The 16,037-nt window shown below is 42.1% G+C and overlaps 1 protein-coding gene across 1 annotated transcript in view; it reads right to left on the bottom strand.

Annotated features, from left to right (window-relative positions):
* Window positions 1-3,415: 3,415 nt before the first annotated feature.
* LOC138168710 (multiple epidermal growth factor-like domains protein 11) overlaps window positions 3,416-16,037 on the bottom strand; it is a 226,879-nt gene continuing 214,257 nt past the window's right edge. The window contains exon 6 of the mRNA XM_069097594.1: window positions 3,416-3,612. Within this exon, the coding sequence (XP_068953695.1) occupies window positions 3,416-3,612 (197 nt within the window). The remainder of the gene's footprint in view (window positions 3,613-16,037) is intronic.

The raw sequence follows: 16,037 nt of genomic DNA, 5'->3' as shown, positions 1-16,037 counted from the left end.
CCCCCCTCCAAAAAGCAAAAAAAAAAAAAAATGATGACAATAATAACACCTACCTCCAAGGATCACTGTGAGGAACAAATGGGATGATATTTAAACGGTGCTTTGCAAACCTTAAAGTGTTATAGAATTGCTAGCTATTAGTGTTATTATCATTATTATTAGTTCCCTAGAGATAAGGAATATGGGAGGCAGGGAGCAGATGGGAAATCAGGGCAAGGATGAGTCCCTCGCCTTCATCCCACTACTTCAGACAGACCACTCTACTGCAAGCACATGGTCCTGGGCCCCAAGGACACAGGGCACAGCCTGCAAAGCATTCTGGGATGGGAGTCAAACAGATATGGGAGACGGGGAATGCGACAATTATCTTAATACAACGAAAGCTTAAGCTTCTAAGCTAATCCTGGGGTATCATTTATAAAAGTTAACAGGGCATATTTAATTTAGGAATTGGCTCACGTTCTCCTTACAGCTGAAAGCTCATAAATGAAATATACTGGATCACTGCCCAGTGCGGAAATAAAAGTTATGAATAATGCTTCTATCTCAATCATTGTCAATGCTTTAATATCTCTAATTATTTTAAAAAGCTAGATCTCCAATAGAGAGAAAAACTTTTTTTTTCTTTTATCTCCACTTGTGAGATTAGTACAATTTAATAACAGTCCCTCTGTCTTCTTTATTCAGCTTAAACTGACATTTTGTCCTCTGTTCTTCATCATCAGATGGACTGGAAGTTTATGACCAAAAGGGCCAATGCTAACCCCCATGTTGGTTCCAGCAAAATCTCCAAGAGAGGCCTATTCATTAGAGAACGAGACACAGAATCTGGAAGACCTGTGTTCAGGTCCCACCTCTTCCCTAGCACTTAGCACAATGCAGAGCACACAGTAGGCACTTTATAAATGTTTGCTGACTGATTAATATATATTGGTTGTGAAACCCAGGGCAAGTCTCAACCTCTGAGGGCTCCCAGACAAGTCTCTGGGACTCAGTTGCAGAAGAGGTATCAGTCTGCTTTGGCAGAGAACTTTCCTCACTGGGGTTCTCTATGCCAATAAAATCACCTAGGACCTGAACACAGGTCTTCCAGATTCTGTGTCTCGTTCTCTAATGAATAGGCCTCTCTTGGAGATTTTGCTGGAACCAACATGGGGGTTAGCATTGGCCCTTTTGGTCATAAACTTCCAGTCTATCTGATGATGAAGAACAGAGGACAAAATGTCAGTTTAAGCTGAATAAAGAAGACAGAGGGACTGTTATTAAATTGTACTAATCTCACAAGGCTCAGTTTAAAACACAGGGTTCTTAACCTTTTCTGCATCATGGACCCCTGTGACAGCTTGGTAAAGCCAGTAGATCCCTGAGAATCAATGCATAAAATAAAATACAAAGAAATTTAATTACAGTGAAATATGTGTGTGCATACATACATGTGTACATACATAATATACCTCTATGTATACATACATATTGATACAGATATAGATATGGCAAGGCAATCAGGGTTAAGTGATTTGCCCAGGGTCACACAGCTAGTTAAGCATCAAATATGTGAGTCTGGATTTGAACTCAGGTCCTCCTGACTCCAGGGTCAGTGACCTAACCATTATGCCACCTAGTTGCCCCACTATAAAGATAGATACATGTCTAAGTATGTATGTGTGAATACATACATAAAGATCACAGACCCCTGGTTAGAAATCCATGGTCTAAAAAACCCCAAACACCTCCAAGCTTTCAGGGTTTACTTATATGCCTATTCTCACCCTGAAAATTAGCACCAGCTTATTTCCTCCTGGCACAGAAATCAGACCATGCTTTAAGAAAAACAGGCTATGGTAACAATCAGTAAATATACTTTAAACACCAACTATGTGAAAGCTGGGGCAGCTAGGTGGCGCCATAGTATACAGATCGCTGGGCCTGGAGTCAGGGAGCCTCATCTTCATGAGTTCAAAACTGGCCTCAGACACTTACTAGTGGTGTGACCCTGGGCAAGTCACATAACCTTTGCCTCAGTTTCCTCATCTGTAAAATGATCTAGAGAAGGAAATGGCAAACCGTTTCTGTATCTTTGCTCAGAAAACACAAAGAGTCTGACACGATTGAAACAATTCAACGTGTTTTGCAGTTGAAAAACAAAAGCAGAAACCAGAGTCCTTGCCTTCAAGGAACTTACATTCTCTTACAGGAAACAATATGTACATATAAATAAAACCCAAAATATATGACATGTAAATATGAAGTAATTGGGGAGTGGGGTTGGGGGTGGGGGGAGAAACAGCCACTAGCCACTCATGTAGGAAGTTGTTCTTGAGCTGGGCTTTGAAAGAAGTTAGGCATTGTAAGAGATGAAAGTGAAGAAGGAAGGCATTCCAGGTGGAGGGAACAGGTTATGCAAATGCACAGAGATGGGAAATGGGCTATTACTCTGGTTTGGCTGGAAGACAGAATACATGAAGGGGTGTAACACGTAATAAGTCTGGCAAGCCAGGATGGAGCCAGCTTTTGAAAGGTCTTAAATGCCAAATGAGGAATTTGTAATATATCTCAGGGATAACATTGGAACTTTTTGAACAGGAGAGTGACACGGACAAACCCATGCTTTAGGAATATCAATATGTCTTTTAGGAATATCAATTTGGCAGCTGTGTAGAGAATAGACTAGAGATGGGGGAGACTCAAAGTGGGGAGATATATGAAAGCCATAGTATGAAGGACAGCCCTAGAAGAAACAGATGACAGTGTAATCAGCAAAGCTGCCAATATACCAGAGAACCTGCCCAGCCCACCCCTATTTTCCCTGATTCAGCAGAGGCTGAACTTTCCATTCTAAAATTCTTCAAATATTACTTACAATTACAATAAAATTACTTCAAATATGCCAAACCCTCTCTATGACCAGTGGTATTCCTACACAGCACATAAGAAGAAAGGACTTTGGAGAAAAGCTTTAGAAAGAAGCTGCCAGCTCCACCAAGAGTTCTGGTGAGAACCTATGAGCAGCGGGCATCTATCTTCACAATCACATGGAGAAGGAGATACTCATAGCAGAAGAGCAGAGAAATACAGATACTTCAAAAATGAGCCACGGCCCAGAAGGTAAAAAAAACAAAACCCAAACTCTTTATAACCATGCTGAGAGAAGCTTCTTGAGAGCAGGTAAATCTGAGTCCAGAGCCTTCCATAAATCCCACAGTCCCTTAAGGTACATATTCACTTTTGCAACTCCCCTAAATATCCACATCACACACACCCATACAGGAACACTCAACCACAACAAACCTGCAGATAACATGCCCAGTAATGTTCAAAATACACCACCCCCCGATGACACCTTCCCTAGCTTGCGCCTTCTCCTTCACTGGACAGTCCCTTTCAGCTATCACCCTCTGACTCCATCTTACTGGGCTCAACATTGCAGGGATTCACCGAGGAAGCTTTGCCACCTTCCTCCCACCAGCAGTGCCCTCCAAAGGCAGGTCCCACATAATACAGGGGCATGGATGTACTCACCACTGGAGCAGTCAGTACCTCCCCAACCAGGCTCGCAGTGACAGGTGTCAGGGGAGACACAGCGGCCATGGACACACTCTTCTGTGCACAAGGCTGTGAGAGGGAAAGAAGAACAATAAATGATGAAAACCGGCTCACTGCTGGTCAAGGAACATTAAGCTGCTCTGTGGCAATCTTGGTGATCATAAACACTCCCAAGGCTGGAGAGGAGGGCACGCTATCTGACCTGAATCATTTAATTAATGCACCAGAATGAAACCTGCAGGAATAAATTTCAAATGTGAACAAGAAGTGGCTCTGCAAAACTATACATACATGTGTGAATACATCCATTCATCCATATATGCATATATCATATAAACACACAGATATGTTTTAATATATACATATTTCAAATTATTTAATACTTAGAGACCCTCTACACTTCCTCCCCTGCTACACACTTCTGTGCTCTTGGCCTACTGTCCCATACCCCTATCAGTCAAGGAAATAACCTGTCACCTTCCATTTCACCTGTCTCTTGGTCTTTTGGCAAAGCTTCTCAGTTCTCTCACTGCCTCAAATGAACAGATTTCCTTCCCTCCCCCATCCCATTTCTCTTCTCTAAACATCCCTATTTTGGGGCTTTCAAATGTCAGTGACTCCACAAAGCACACAAATGGTAAGGAAAAGGCACCCACTAATTATAAGAAAGTAATTAAGAAAGACATTCATGATGATAATTATAATTAGCGACAGCCTCACAGTTTCTTATCATGCAGGCAGTCACCTTGGGCTCCCAAGGATGGGAGGTAGGCCCACTGAAGGCTTCTCAGACTATTCCAGCTCTGGAGGGTTTATTGGTAACAGTCTGGAGAGTATTCCATTCCTGATTTGGCACAATTACTGGCTTCCCAAGGTCATTTTTTTTTGCTTCCTTGATTAAAACTACCCTTCCCCCCTCCATCTCACCTATCTATAATAACTTATCTATATTGTATAGGATTACTAAACATTTTCATCCTCAATTTTTTACCCCACCCTACCCTGAAAACTCCTTTAAGCTCTCAGGAAACTGGCTACCACTATCAGCTCCCATCAATTCTCAGGAAGCTATCTGAATTCATCTCCTTTTCATGAAAAGGTTGAGGATGCCATCTCTGAGTGACTCCCCTCACAGCTATAGAAATGGTGCCCCAGACAACATGGCATGATTTGAGGGGCTACTACAATGTTCTTTTGTGCCCTCAAATATATCTCCCTCTTTCTATCCCTGGACACCTTTGGAGCTGTCATCCTTTCCTACCAGACCAAAATATCCAATTTCAAATCAGTAACAGTTTAAATGATAAGAATGTTGTATACAGATGGCTTTTGCTTACTGACTCTGAGCTCCCTCAGTACCCCAAAACACCTCCCATGCTACCGGCAGTAAGGCCACACTAGCAGACTCAAGGACACAACAAACTGGGGTAGAGATCTAGGCTGGAGAACCTTAAATTGCTCAATGTGGGAGAAGGCTGAAATGCTTTGAGATCCAGCCCCCCAAGAAAACCACAATCAGAAGGGAGGGAGTCAGAAAGTAAGAGGAAAACAAATACAGACATTATCAAAGATTTCAAGAAGAAAACTTAAAAACCGTGAATATCAACAGGAAAAATATTAACAACAGAAGGAAATATGACCTCATGATCTAGTAAATGAGTTCAGGCATCTATTAATAAATACTGAAAAACAAAGGAAAATAATTGACACTTGATGAGATACAGGACCTTGTGGAATTTGAGGTGAACGGAGAATGACAGCACACTATTCTTGAGTCGTTCATAAGAAAAATGAGAATTATGAGAGTAGAATTTATGGCCTGCATAGCAAAAATAATGAATAGAATAGAAAAACTGGAATATGTGATGGCAAGTCTTGCCAAAGAAACAAAAGAGAGAACAACAGACTAGTAAGCAATTATGTAGAAGTAAAGGACAATCTGGAAGAAGAAAAGCAAAAAACAGTAACAAAAGAAAAAATGTTCATTATGTATTCTGTCATTGAGGCAGTAGACACCCACTGACATTTCTGGAGCAGAGGGATGACATCAAAGCTGTGTTTTAGAAATAGTTGTGTGGAGGATGGATTGAAGAGGGGACAGACTAGGGTCAAGGAAACCAATTAGAGAGCTACTGAACCAGACCAACAGAAAGGTAATGAGGGTCTGGATTCAGATGGTGACCATATGAGTGAAAAGTAGGAGGATGTGAAAATATTATGGAGAGAGAAATAACAAGACATGTCAATTGGCTGGATATAGACAGGGAGGAACGAGGATAACTTGAGGACCACTCTGAGACTGTGTACCCAAATGATCTGAAGAAGAATGATGTCTCCAACAGAAAATGAGACATCAGGAAGAAGTTTATAAGGGTTTATGATAAACATTGGGCAGCTAAGTGGCACAATGGATAGAGCACCAGGCCTGGGGTCTGGAAGACCTAAATTCAAATCCAGTCTCAGACACTTACTAGCTGTATGACCCTGAGCAAGTCACTTAACCCTGTCTGCCTCAGTATCCTCATCTGTAAAATGAGCTGGAGAAAAAAATGGCAAATCAGTACAGTGTCTTTGCAAAAAATTCCCAAATGGAGTCACAAAGAATCAGACATGCCTGAATAACAACCACAATGATAGATATTAGGAAGAGAAGTGGTTTGTGATAATAAATTTTGTTTTGGTTATGTTTACTTTGAGATGTCTATGAGGCATCTAGGTGGAGATGTCCAGCAGGCATTTGGTGATATGGGATTTCAGTTCAGAAGAAAAAAAGAAAGCAAAGTGACCTCCTGGAAGAAAGGTGATGAACTTGAAAAGCAGAGACAAACATTTCTAGGCATCATCAATGTGGAAATCTGGTTTGCTGGGCTATGAATATTTAAGATGTGGATTTTTATTCTTCTTGCTCTTGTTTCAGTTGTTTAAGTGGATGGACAGTGGAAGGAACAGATTACAAATATATATGTATAAATAAATTTATTTAATCAAAAAGTTTTGAAGAAAGAAGGCAAGATATGTAGATTTGAGAGTTAGGGGAGTCAAGTACAAATCAATTCATGAGAGGTGATCAGGCAAAATTCAAGAGAAAATAAAAGTGGGGGGGGGAATGGAGGAGAGAGATAAATAGAGAAGAGGAGAGAGAGGAGGAAGAGAAGGGAGAATGAATGAGAACAAAGGGGAAATAAAACAGGCCAGCGAATGTGAAAGGACAGTCAGCCACTAGCCATCCAAGGACAATGGAGCAGGAGTCCCAGGAAATATGTGACATTTCAAGATACAAACACAAGTGCTAATAACCAGACTATCTGATTCCTACCTGGTGCCTGGGGTCAGACAGCATCAAAGATTTCAATCCTGGAGGGGCTTTCAGAGGTCAATTCTCTCACACCACAGTTCCAACTAGATAATCTGATAAACAGTGATGATGAGATAAGGGGAGAGGTTCCCTCTTAAATGATAATATGCACTTCCATAACAGAACTAAGACCCAGAAAGGGGAATTTGAGGATTCAAGGGATGGGGAAGGAAAGACTCTTTCCTCCTCTAAGTTCTGAGGGAGATGATGAATTGCAAGATCTCTCAACCACAACCCTTCTCTCCTCCCTCACTGCTCCCATCTGATTTAGGAGATCTGAACCAGCCCAATTCCTTCTGTCTCTTTCTCTCACTTGACCTAAAAGGCAGAGAGGCAGGGAAGGATCTTCAGAGGCTTCCATCAACCCCTAGGGCTGCCTCTTTCCTCCTTCCAGCCATGAGCTCAGCAGCGTCCTGTTTAACAATCCATTCAGTGCACCAAAAGTGATTACATGGGGCCATTCCTTTGTCCTATTCCTTCATTTAACATGCTGACTGCTAAGGCCAGGACAATGGCTCAGCAAACCCCAGCCTCCACGCCACAGGCCTTCTTCGCCTCTCCATCCTCACCCCCCTTGTAGTCAGTCCAGGCTATGCATTTGTCAAAACTGCAATTCATTCATATTTCATAGGTGTTGTTTAGACAGTGTTGTGAGAAGGATGAAATATTGATAACAAATACTAGAGGCTCACAGTGGCCTATTTGGCTCTGAGTATTTACTTACATTTTTGTATGGGGTAAGGGGGATACAGAGGGAGGAAGGGAAGGGTGAGTACAGAATTATGATACTCTGCTAATGACTCTCCTGGAGGGCTGGACCTGAAGATAATGGAGACTTCACCAGGCTTGTGCTTTCTGGGGATCAGCAGTGGGAAGCTCCTTCCAAAGACTCCCATTAGAACTCAGCAATAGGATATCCTTCAGCCAAGGTAACCGGATTTCAGAGCAGCAGGCCTGAATGAGTAAAGTCTGAGACCTCTTCCCCCAGCCAACTGCCTCCCCCACCCTCCACCCCAGCTTTAATCCTCCAGTGCTAGGAAACGGCTCAGAAGGTGCTGAATATATCGATCCCTCCTTTCCTCCCCGCACTGATCTTTCTCTCCTCTGAACTCCTAGACTTCTCATTAGCTTTAACACACATTTTGGCACTTCATCATATAGTCCTTTCATTGCTACTTAAAAATGTGATAGGGTCAGTCAGTCAGTCCACAAGCATTTATTAAGTCCTTATTAGGCGCCAAGCATTGTGCTAAGTGCTAAGCATACAAAGAAAGGTTAAAATAATCCCTGCATTAGAGGAGCTTACACTGAAAGGGAAGAACAACTGTAAATAAACAGGTTTATGCAGGATACATAATAAATGGAAAAGAACCTTAGAAGAGCAGTCCTCAGCATCTGAGAGACCAGGAAGGAAGGCCACTTGTCTCGGCAGCATCTGAACTGAGCCTTGAAGGAATCTAGGAATTCTAGGAGGCAGAAGTGAAGAGGAAGAGCATCCCAGGCACAGGGACAGCCCACGCAAGCAAAGGCACAGAGATGATGGGAGACAGACTGTCATTCTGGAGTGACAGCAAGCAGGCCAGTGTAACTGAATAACAGAATTCATGGAGGGTATTGAAGTATAAGAATCCTAGAAAATGGAAGGAAGGGCTAGGTTATGAAGAAATTTGACTGAATGCCAAACAAGGGACTTTATATCTGATCCTGGAGATAATACCATGAGATAGTGGAAAGACTACTGGAGAGGGAGCAAGCAGCCCTGGATTCTAGGTGTGTTTAACAAAATATAAATTCCTTGAACGTGGAGACTGCTTCATTCTTGGTTTTGTATCCCCTGGGCCTAGCACATAGCAGGTGCCTAATAAATACTCTTGGCTGATTGACTGGCTCTCTTTTTCCCCTTCCCACAGAGTCAAACCTTTTTTAGAGCTATTGATAGAATGGCAGGGCCAGGCTTGACCTGCCCCCCTATTGTCTGTCATGGACTCCTGTAAGGAGATGATGGGGCAAAAGGCTCTGAGAAAGAACACTTTCATACATTCTGGGAATTAAGTAGCCTACGTAATCCTGTCACCAGAACACAGGAAATTGTCCACAGATTTTCCAGTACTTTTGGAAGAACTGGGAACTTGTAAGACACCCAGGGTGATCCCCTCTGGATATAAATATAGCACCAATTCATTTGGAAACTAGAAATGTACTTTTTGTTCCAAGAGGAAAGACCTGGGGAGCATAGCTTGAACAGTGAATCCAATATGGTATCCTCAGCCCTGGTACAAAGAAAGCACATTGGACTAATAGTCAAGAGATATGGACTTGAGTTCCAGCTTGTCCACTTACTAGCTTTGTTACCCTCGGGCAAACTAATTGACCTCTCCAAGCCTCAGGCTGCTCCCCTACAAAATAAAAGAGATCAACTGGGTGATCTTTAAGGTTTCTTTCAACTCTGAAAATTCTATGAACCCAAGCGCACCCCTAGAGCCATAAGAACACAGACTTAAATCTCAAAACTGCTCTATTATTGCCTTCTCAATTTACAAATGAGGAAACTGAAGCCCAGAAAAGTTAAGTTACTCACCCACAGATTTTCACCCAATGTTACATGTCAGTGTAAATAGTGTTCAAGTCTAAAAGTAAGATGAACTTTTATGAAGGTCACAAATGAATTATTAATAATTCAATTCCACAAACATTCATGAAGCATCTGCCAATACAAGTCAAAGAAAGATATCCCTGCCTTCAAGGAGTTTACACTCTACTAAAAAGGAGGTACATACATCCAGATCCATATTCCATGAGGAGAAAATGTGATAGGAGCAAAAAGATACCAACAAAGTAGTCCAGGAAAATTTTAAAAAAAGAGAAACTGCATTTAACTGGGTGCCTACATGCATAGACAGGGGAGGGGAGAGAATGTGGGTGGACAGGGAAGATTATGGAAGATTTCAAGGAAGAGGTTGTACCTAAGATGGTCCTAGAAGAAAGAGAAGGGTTCCCTGGAAAGACTTGTATGAACTGATGCAAACTGAAATAAACAGAACCAGGAAAACATCATACATGGTAACAGCACAATGATCAACTATGAATGACTTAGCTCTTCTTGGCAACACAATGATATAAGACAAGACTCATCATGGAAAATACTATCCACATTCAGAGAAAGAACTGATGGACTCTAAATGCAGATCAAATCACACTATTTTCATTTATTTTTTCCCTTTTGGTCTGTTTCCTCTTTCACAACTGTGACTAACATGGAAATATGTTTTATATGATTGCACATATACAACCAATATCAAATTGCTAACTATTTTAGGAAGAGGGGAGAGAGGGAGAAAAAAACGTGGAACTCAAAATCTTGTAAAAATGAATGCTAAAAATTGTCTTCACATGTGACTGGAAAAAATACTATTAAACAACAGGAAGGAAGGAAAAAAGGAAGGGAAGGAAGGGAGGGAGGGAGGGAGGGAGGAAGGAAGGAAGGAAGGAAGGAAGGAAGGAAGGAAGGAAGGAAGGAAGGAAGGAAGGAAGGAAGGAAGGAAGGAAGGTTGGTTCCAATAGGCAGAAATGAGAAGGTATCACATTCTAGGCACATTAGATAATCTACACAGGGGAGAAGAGATCAGGGCATTAGTGGAGAGCACTTAGTAGGTCAGTCTGGATGGAACACTGAAGAAGTAACGGGTAATAATATGAAATGAAGTTGGAAAGGAAAAATCAAGTCAGATTGTGGAGGGCCTCAAATGCCAGGCTCAGGAATGGCATTCGAAAGGCAATAACAGAGCAATTTAAGCAGCATCTGATATAAAAGACTTTGCTGTTATTTTCCTGATAGCCAAAAAATTCCCCATTTGTCTAGACAGTATCTGAAGTGCATCAACTCCTAGCTATTCTTCCTAAGTTTAGTCAGGGAGGGAGGTATAGAAACAGGATCTGACCTCACCCAAGCTTATAAACAGCCAAATCGGAGTAATGCTACTGCAGATGCCTTAATGATCATCACCCTTTGAGGGACATTTCAAATTAAACAGTTTCATTTTATGGAAAAGGTGCCAAACTTGGTGTTGGGGGACCGGTATTCAAATTCTGACTCTGACACTATCTATGAGATCCCTCCCTGGGTCTCATTTTCCTTATCTAAAAATCAAGGGATTGGAAGGCCTACAAAGTCCCTCCTCACTCTAAATTTGGGGAATCTTTGACCAACTCCTAGAATTTCCTAATTTTTCACAGAGATGCTGTTTCCTTGGATCTCAGATATCATACCAAGTTTCATTGATGTATTGATCCTAGGCTCAACAAGAGGCCACATTCATGGAAATAACCAAGTGCATTCAATAAACAGAAAAAGACCAAAAAAAAAAAAGGAAAGTGTGAAATCAGAATGCCCCAGGATGACCTCCTTAGGCTGCACTGATTCTGTCAATATTTGCCCCTCATGAAAGGTATGGTATATGTAAATCCTTACTTCCTTTCTTGGGACCTCAGTTTCCACATCTACTACAGGACAGAGATTGGGCTAGATGACATCTAAGACCCCTTGGCAGCTTTTGACACTACTGATTACCTTCTTCTCTCCTCCTTATTCTCTTTGCCCAAGGGTTTTGGGACACTTCTCTCCTGCTTCTTCTCTTAGCTATCTGACCACTCCTTCTCAGTCTCCTTTGCCAGACCTTCATCTATGAGCATTAACTTTTGGTATCCCCCAAGGTTCTGGCCCTGACTTTCTTCTTTTCTCCCTCTATACTCTTTCAACTCCCATGGATTTAATTATCATCTCTATACGAACAGATCTATTTATCCAGCTCTAACCTCTCTGTCCATCTCCAGTCTCAAATCTGCAACAATCTGCTGAACAATTTGTGCTGAATGTCACACAGACATCCTAATCTCATTTACAAAACTGAATTCGTTACCTTCCCCCCACACACATACTTCCTAATTTTCCTTTTACTGAAAAGAACATCACCCTCCTCTCAGTCACCAATTCCTTGAGTTCTCTCTCTCACACACACCCCCAATGCCTCATACCCAGTTGGCTGCCAAATCCTGTACATTTGGAACATACTCTCATGCACCCCCTCTTCTCTCCTGTGACACTGCCACCACCCTGGCCCAAGACCTCATCACCTCATACTTAGACTACTACAACAGCCTTCTGGTCATCTTCCCTGCATTATCTGTCCTCTGCTTTGGTCCCTCCTCCTATAAAGTCATCTTCCTAAAGCAGAGATCTGACCATGTCATCCCATGCTACCCACCCCCCATTCGATTAACTCTGATGGCTTCCTAGTTTCCCCCAGATCAAACATAAAATCTTCTCTGGTGTTTGAGGTCCTTCATAACCTGGCCCCCTCCTACCTTTCATTTCTTAACACTTTTACTCTCATCCACATATTCTGCAATCCAGTGACACTGGCCTCTTTACTGTTCCTAACACAGCACGTTCCATCTCGAAACTCTGGGCATTTTCACTAGCAGTCCCCCTTGCTGGAATGTCTTCCCTCTTCATCTCCACCTCCTGCCCTCCCTGGCTCCCTTCAAATTCCAGCTAAAATCCTACCTTCTACAAGAAGGCTTTCTTGAGCCCTCTTGATGCTAGGGCCTTCCCTCTGAGATTATGGACAGTTTAATCTAGCTCTCCATGGTTTGCATCGTTGTACCCCTCCCCCACCTCAGACTATGGACAACTTGAGGGCAGGAGCTGTTTTTTTGTTTTTTCTTTCTTTCTATCCCCAGGATTTAGCATAGTGCATTTAATACATGTTTGTTGACTATGTTAAAGACAACACAGCAACTTCAAATTTCCCTGCCACTACTCGATGTTTATCATATCCCCTCCCCATCCTATCACCAGTCCCTGGAATGGGACTCTTCAGTATCAAGACCTTTTGTAGGATATCCAACACACACTGACCTCTGAGTCTGTATTAGTTGTTTTTGTTTGTTTGTTTGTTTTAGTCATTTTTCACTTACATATGACTCTGTGACCTCATTTGGAGTTTTCTTGCCAGAGATACTGGAGTGATTTGCCATTTCCTTCTCTAACTCATTTTACAGATGAGGAAACTGAGAAAACAGGGTTCTGTGACTTGCCCAGGGTCACACTGCCAGTAAATGTCTGAGGCCAGATCTGAACTCAGGTCTTCCTGATTACAGGCCTGGCCCTCTATCCACTGCAGCACCTTGCTGCCCTGTCTTAGGATCAACCCACTGAGAATGAGGTGAGATGCCCATCCTTCTTTACCAGTGTGAGGTCAAGGGATGTGAAATATTGCCTGTACCGTCAAATAGGGTTGATGGGTAGGTTGATTTTGTTAAACAATTTTTTCTTCTTTAAAAAAAAAAAATTTGTCACAAGGGATGGTTCTCTGAGGAGGTAATGGAGCTGAGGATATATTTGGAAATAAGGTGAGGGCAAAAGAAAAGACATCAATAAACAAAAAGACCAGAAGGAAAAAGAAAATGATGATTTTCCTGCTCACCGCTGACCTTAAGACAGTGGATCAGCACATAGCTGCGAACCACCAGATGGCACAAGGCACTGGCTGCTGACGACTCATGAGCAAGGAAGTCGGCAGCAGGAAACAGCAAAAAATGAGAAAGATGTTCTCATTGTCAACGCCTGTCTCGGGGTCATGCCTTTGCAGTCTGGACTCCCTCTATTAATTCTATTACCTACTATGAGCTAATACTCAAATAGCACCTACTATGTTCCAGGCACTGTGCTAAGTGCTTTACAAATTTTCAAAGAATCTCATTTGATCCTCGCAACAACCCCTTTCTACAGTTGAGAAAAATCAAGGAAAATAGAGGTTAAGTGAGTTGCCCAAGGTCATACCTAGGTCTGAATTTGAACTCAGGTCTTCCTGACTCTAGACCCAGGACTCTATCCACTGCACCACCTAGCTGCCTAAAAAAAGTAAAGCCTACCACTCTCATTCCATCTCCTTTCATGGCCCAAAGGAGTTTTCTGCTCAGGCTTAAGACCAGGTAGAACAAATTAATCAATAAGCATTTATTAAACACCCAGTATGTACTGACTGGCCTATGCTAGATCCTAGAAATACAATAAAAGTGAAACATTTCCTTCCTTCAATAAGCTTACATTCTACAGTAAACCTAGAACACTTCACCGCTAGAGATCCGAGTTCACCTTGTTCTACCTCCACTGGACATTTTGCTCCTAGAAGATACCTGACTGGCCTGTTCAGAACACTCCACTTTATAATTAATATTATAAACTTTACAATGTTTAATGCTTGGGATTCCAGATGGGCCTATGTCTTGAGCTGTAACTGAAAGAGGCAGTCATCAGAGAAATTGCTTGAGAAATTTCAGCCATCAAAGCAAGCTGTATCTACAAAGGGTTGTGTTATTTTTTTAAAGTAGGAAAATATATTCTAAAAGGTCAGGATGTTATCTCAGCTTGTTCCCCCCTTGCCTGTTAGAGGTTTTACTGGGACAGTGCCTGACAATTAGTAAATGCTTGTTGACTGACGGACCAGGACAACAGAATGCCCCTAAGTCCAATAACTACAAAGAGAAGAACAAAGGTCCTATGCTTAAAAATTACAATGTGCCAGCCCCCTGAATAATGGAGAGTTAGAATTTAAACATAAGGATTTCCGTACTGAGTCAGATCTAAGATTCACTGAGTCCAGGAGTTTATCTCTGACAGAGGCTCCTAGGGACAAGCTGTAGGACAGAATGATGGTCTTCCTTGACTATGACTATATGTAACCAGCTGCCATTCCCTGGAGTACTCCCCAGCAAGCAAGTCATCACAAACTGGGTGCGAGAGGGAAAGGAAGCATTTAAAAGCAATGGAGCCCAGGACCACGTACATACTCCTAATCATGGCAGTTCCAGGCTCTGCCCCTTCCCCACCTTTCTGTTGTTGTCATTCAGTTGTACCCAAGTCTACATGACCCCAGGGACTTTGTCCATGGGGTTTCCTTGGAAAAGATACTGACATGGTTTACCATTTCTTTTCCCCAAGTTGTCTCCATTTTATAGATGAAGAACTGAGGAAAATAGGGGTTAAGTGACTTGCCCAGGGTCACAAAGCTAGTAAGTGTCTGAGGTCACATTTGAACTCAGAGCTTTCTGACAAAATCTGTTATTCTTTTTGTTGTTCAATCATTTCAATCATGTCCAGCTCTTCATGACCCCATTTGGAATTTTCTTGGCAAAGATACTGGAGTGCTTTGTCATTTCCTTCTCCAACTCATTTTATAGATGAGGAAACTCAGGCAAGCAGGGTTAAGTGACTTGCCCAGGTTCACACAGCTAGTAAGTATCTGAGACCAGATTTGAACTCACGAAGATGAGTGTTCCTGACTCCAGGCCTAATACTCTATCCAATGCTCCCTCTAGCTGCCTTTGCCCATGTATATATCCTGCCTCCCCTATTCATTTGTGAGTCCCTTGATTGTAGAGACTATGCCCCATCACTTTCTTTGCAGGTTCAGCACTGCACTTTGTACAATAATAACAGCTTATATTTTTACAGTGCTTAAGAGAATGCTTTTCATATAAAAATTGCAGTTAACTCACTCATTTAACGAGTGTTTTTCACTTTACTAACTGAGCCCCTGGCACTGTGTAGGCGCTGGGGATACAGACAGCCCTTTCCCCAAAGAAAATTACATTCCACTGAGGGCAAACAACACATTGGCATGTAAGTTATTACCAAATATATACACATTTCTATTTGAGGTAGACAGGGTGGACCCTTCACAGATGAGGAAATCAGAAAAGTTAAATGTTTTGCCCAAGTTCATTCAGCTAGTGTAGAACAAAGATCAGCACCCAAATGCGACATCTAAGGCATTTTCAGGCTCCCAATCTATGATCCTGGGACTCCCACCCCTGTGTATTTTCTTATACTATACTGCCCCTCAAATTCAATAAATGTTGCCTGCCTCCTTAGGGAAAACTCAAGGTCACAAGATGCTCCATGAAAATCACCAAAGCTCCTTATCCTGCTTTTGCAAGACTTCTAATACCTTAGGGCTGCCTGAAGGGATGCTATGTAGTCCCCCTGGAGTGAATGAAGCTGATTTAGGCATCACCTCCAAAAGCACAGCCACTTGTGCTTACTCAGCAGACTTTATCTACTCCTTTTCTCCTGGGA

The sequence above is a fragment of the Petaurus breviceps genome, unplaced genomic scaffold, assembly GCF_028583685.1.
Source record: "Petaurus breviceps papuanus isolate PSGF00001 unplaced genomic scaffold, PetGlider_PUasm1.0 37, whole genome shotgun sequence".
NCBI lineage: Eukaryota > Metazoa > Chordata > Mammalia > Diprotodontia > Petauridae > Petaurus > Petaurus breviceps.
This window is presented reverse-complemented; position numbering and strand designations above follow the sequence as displayed.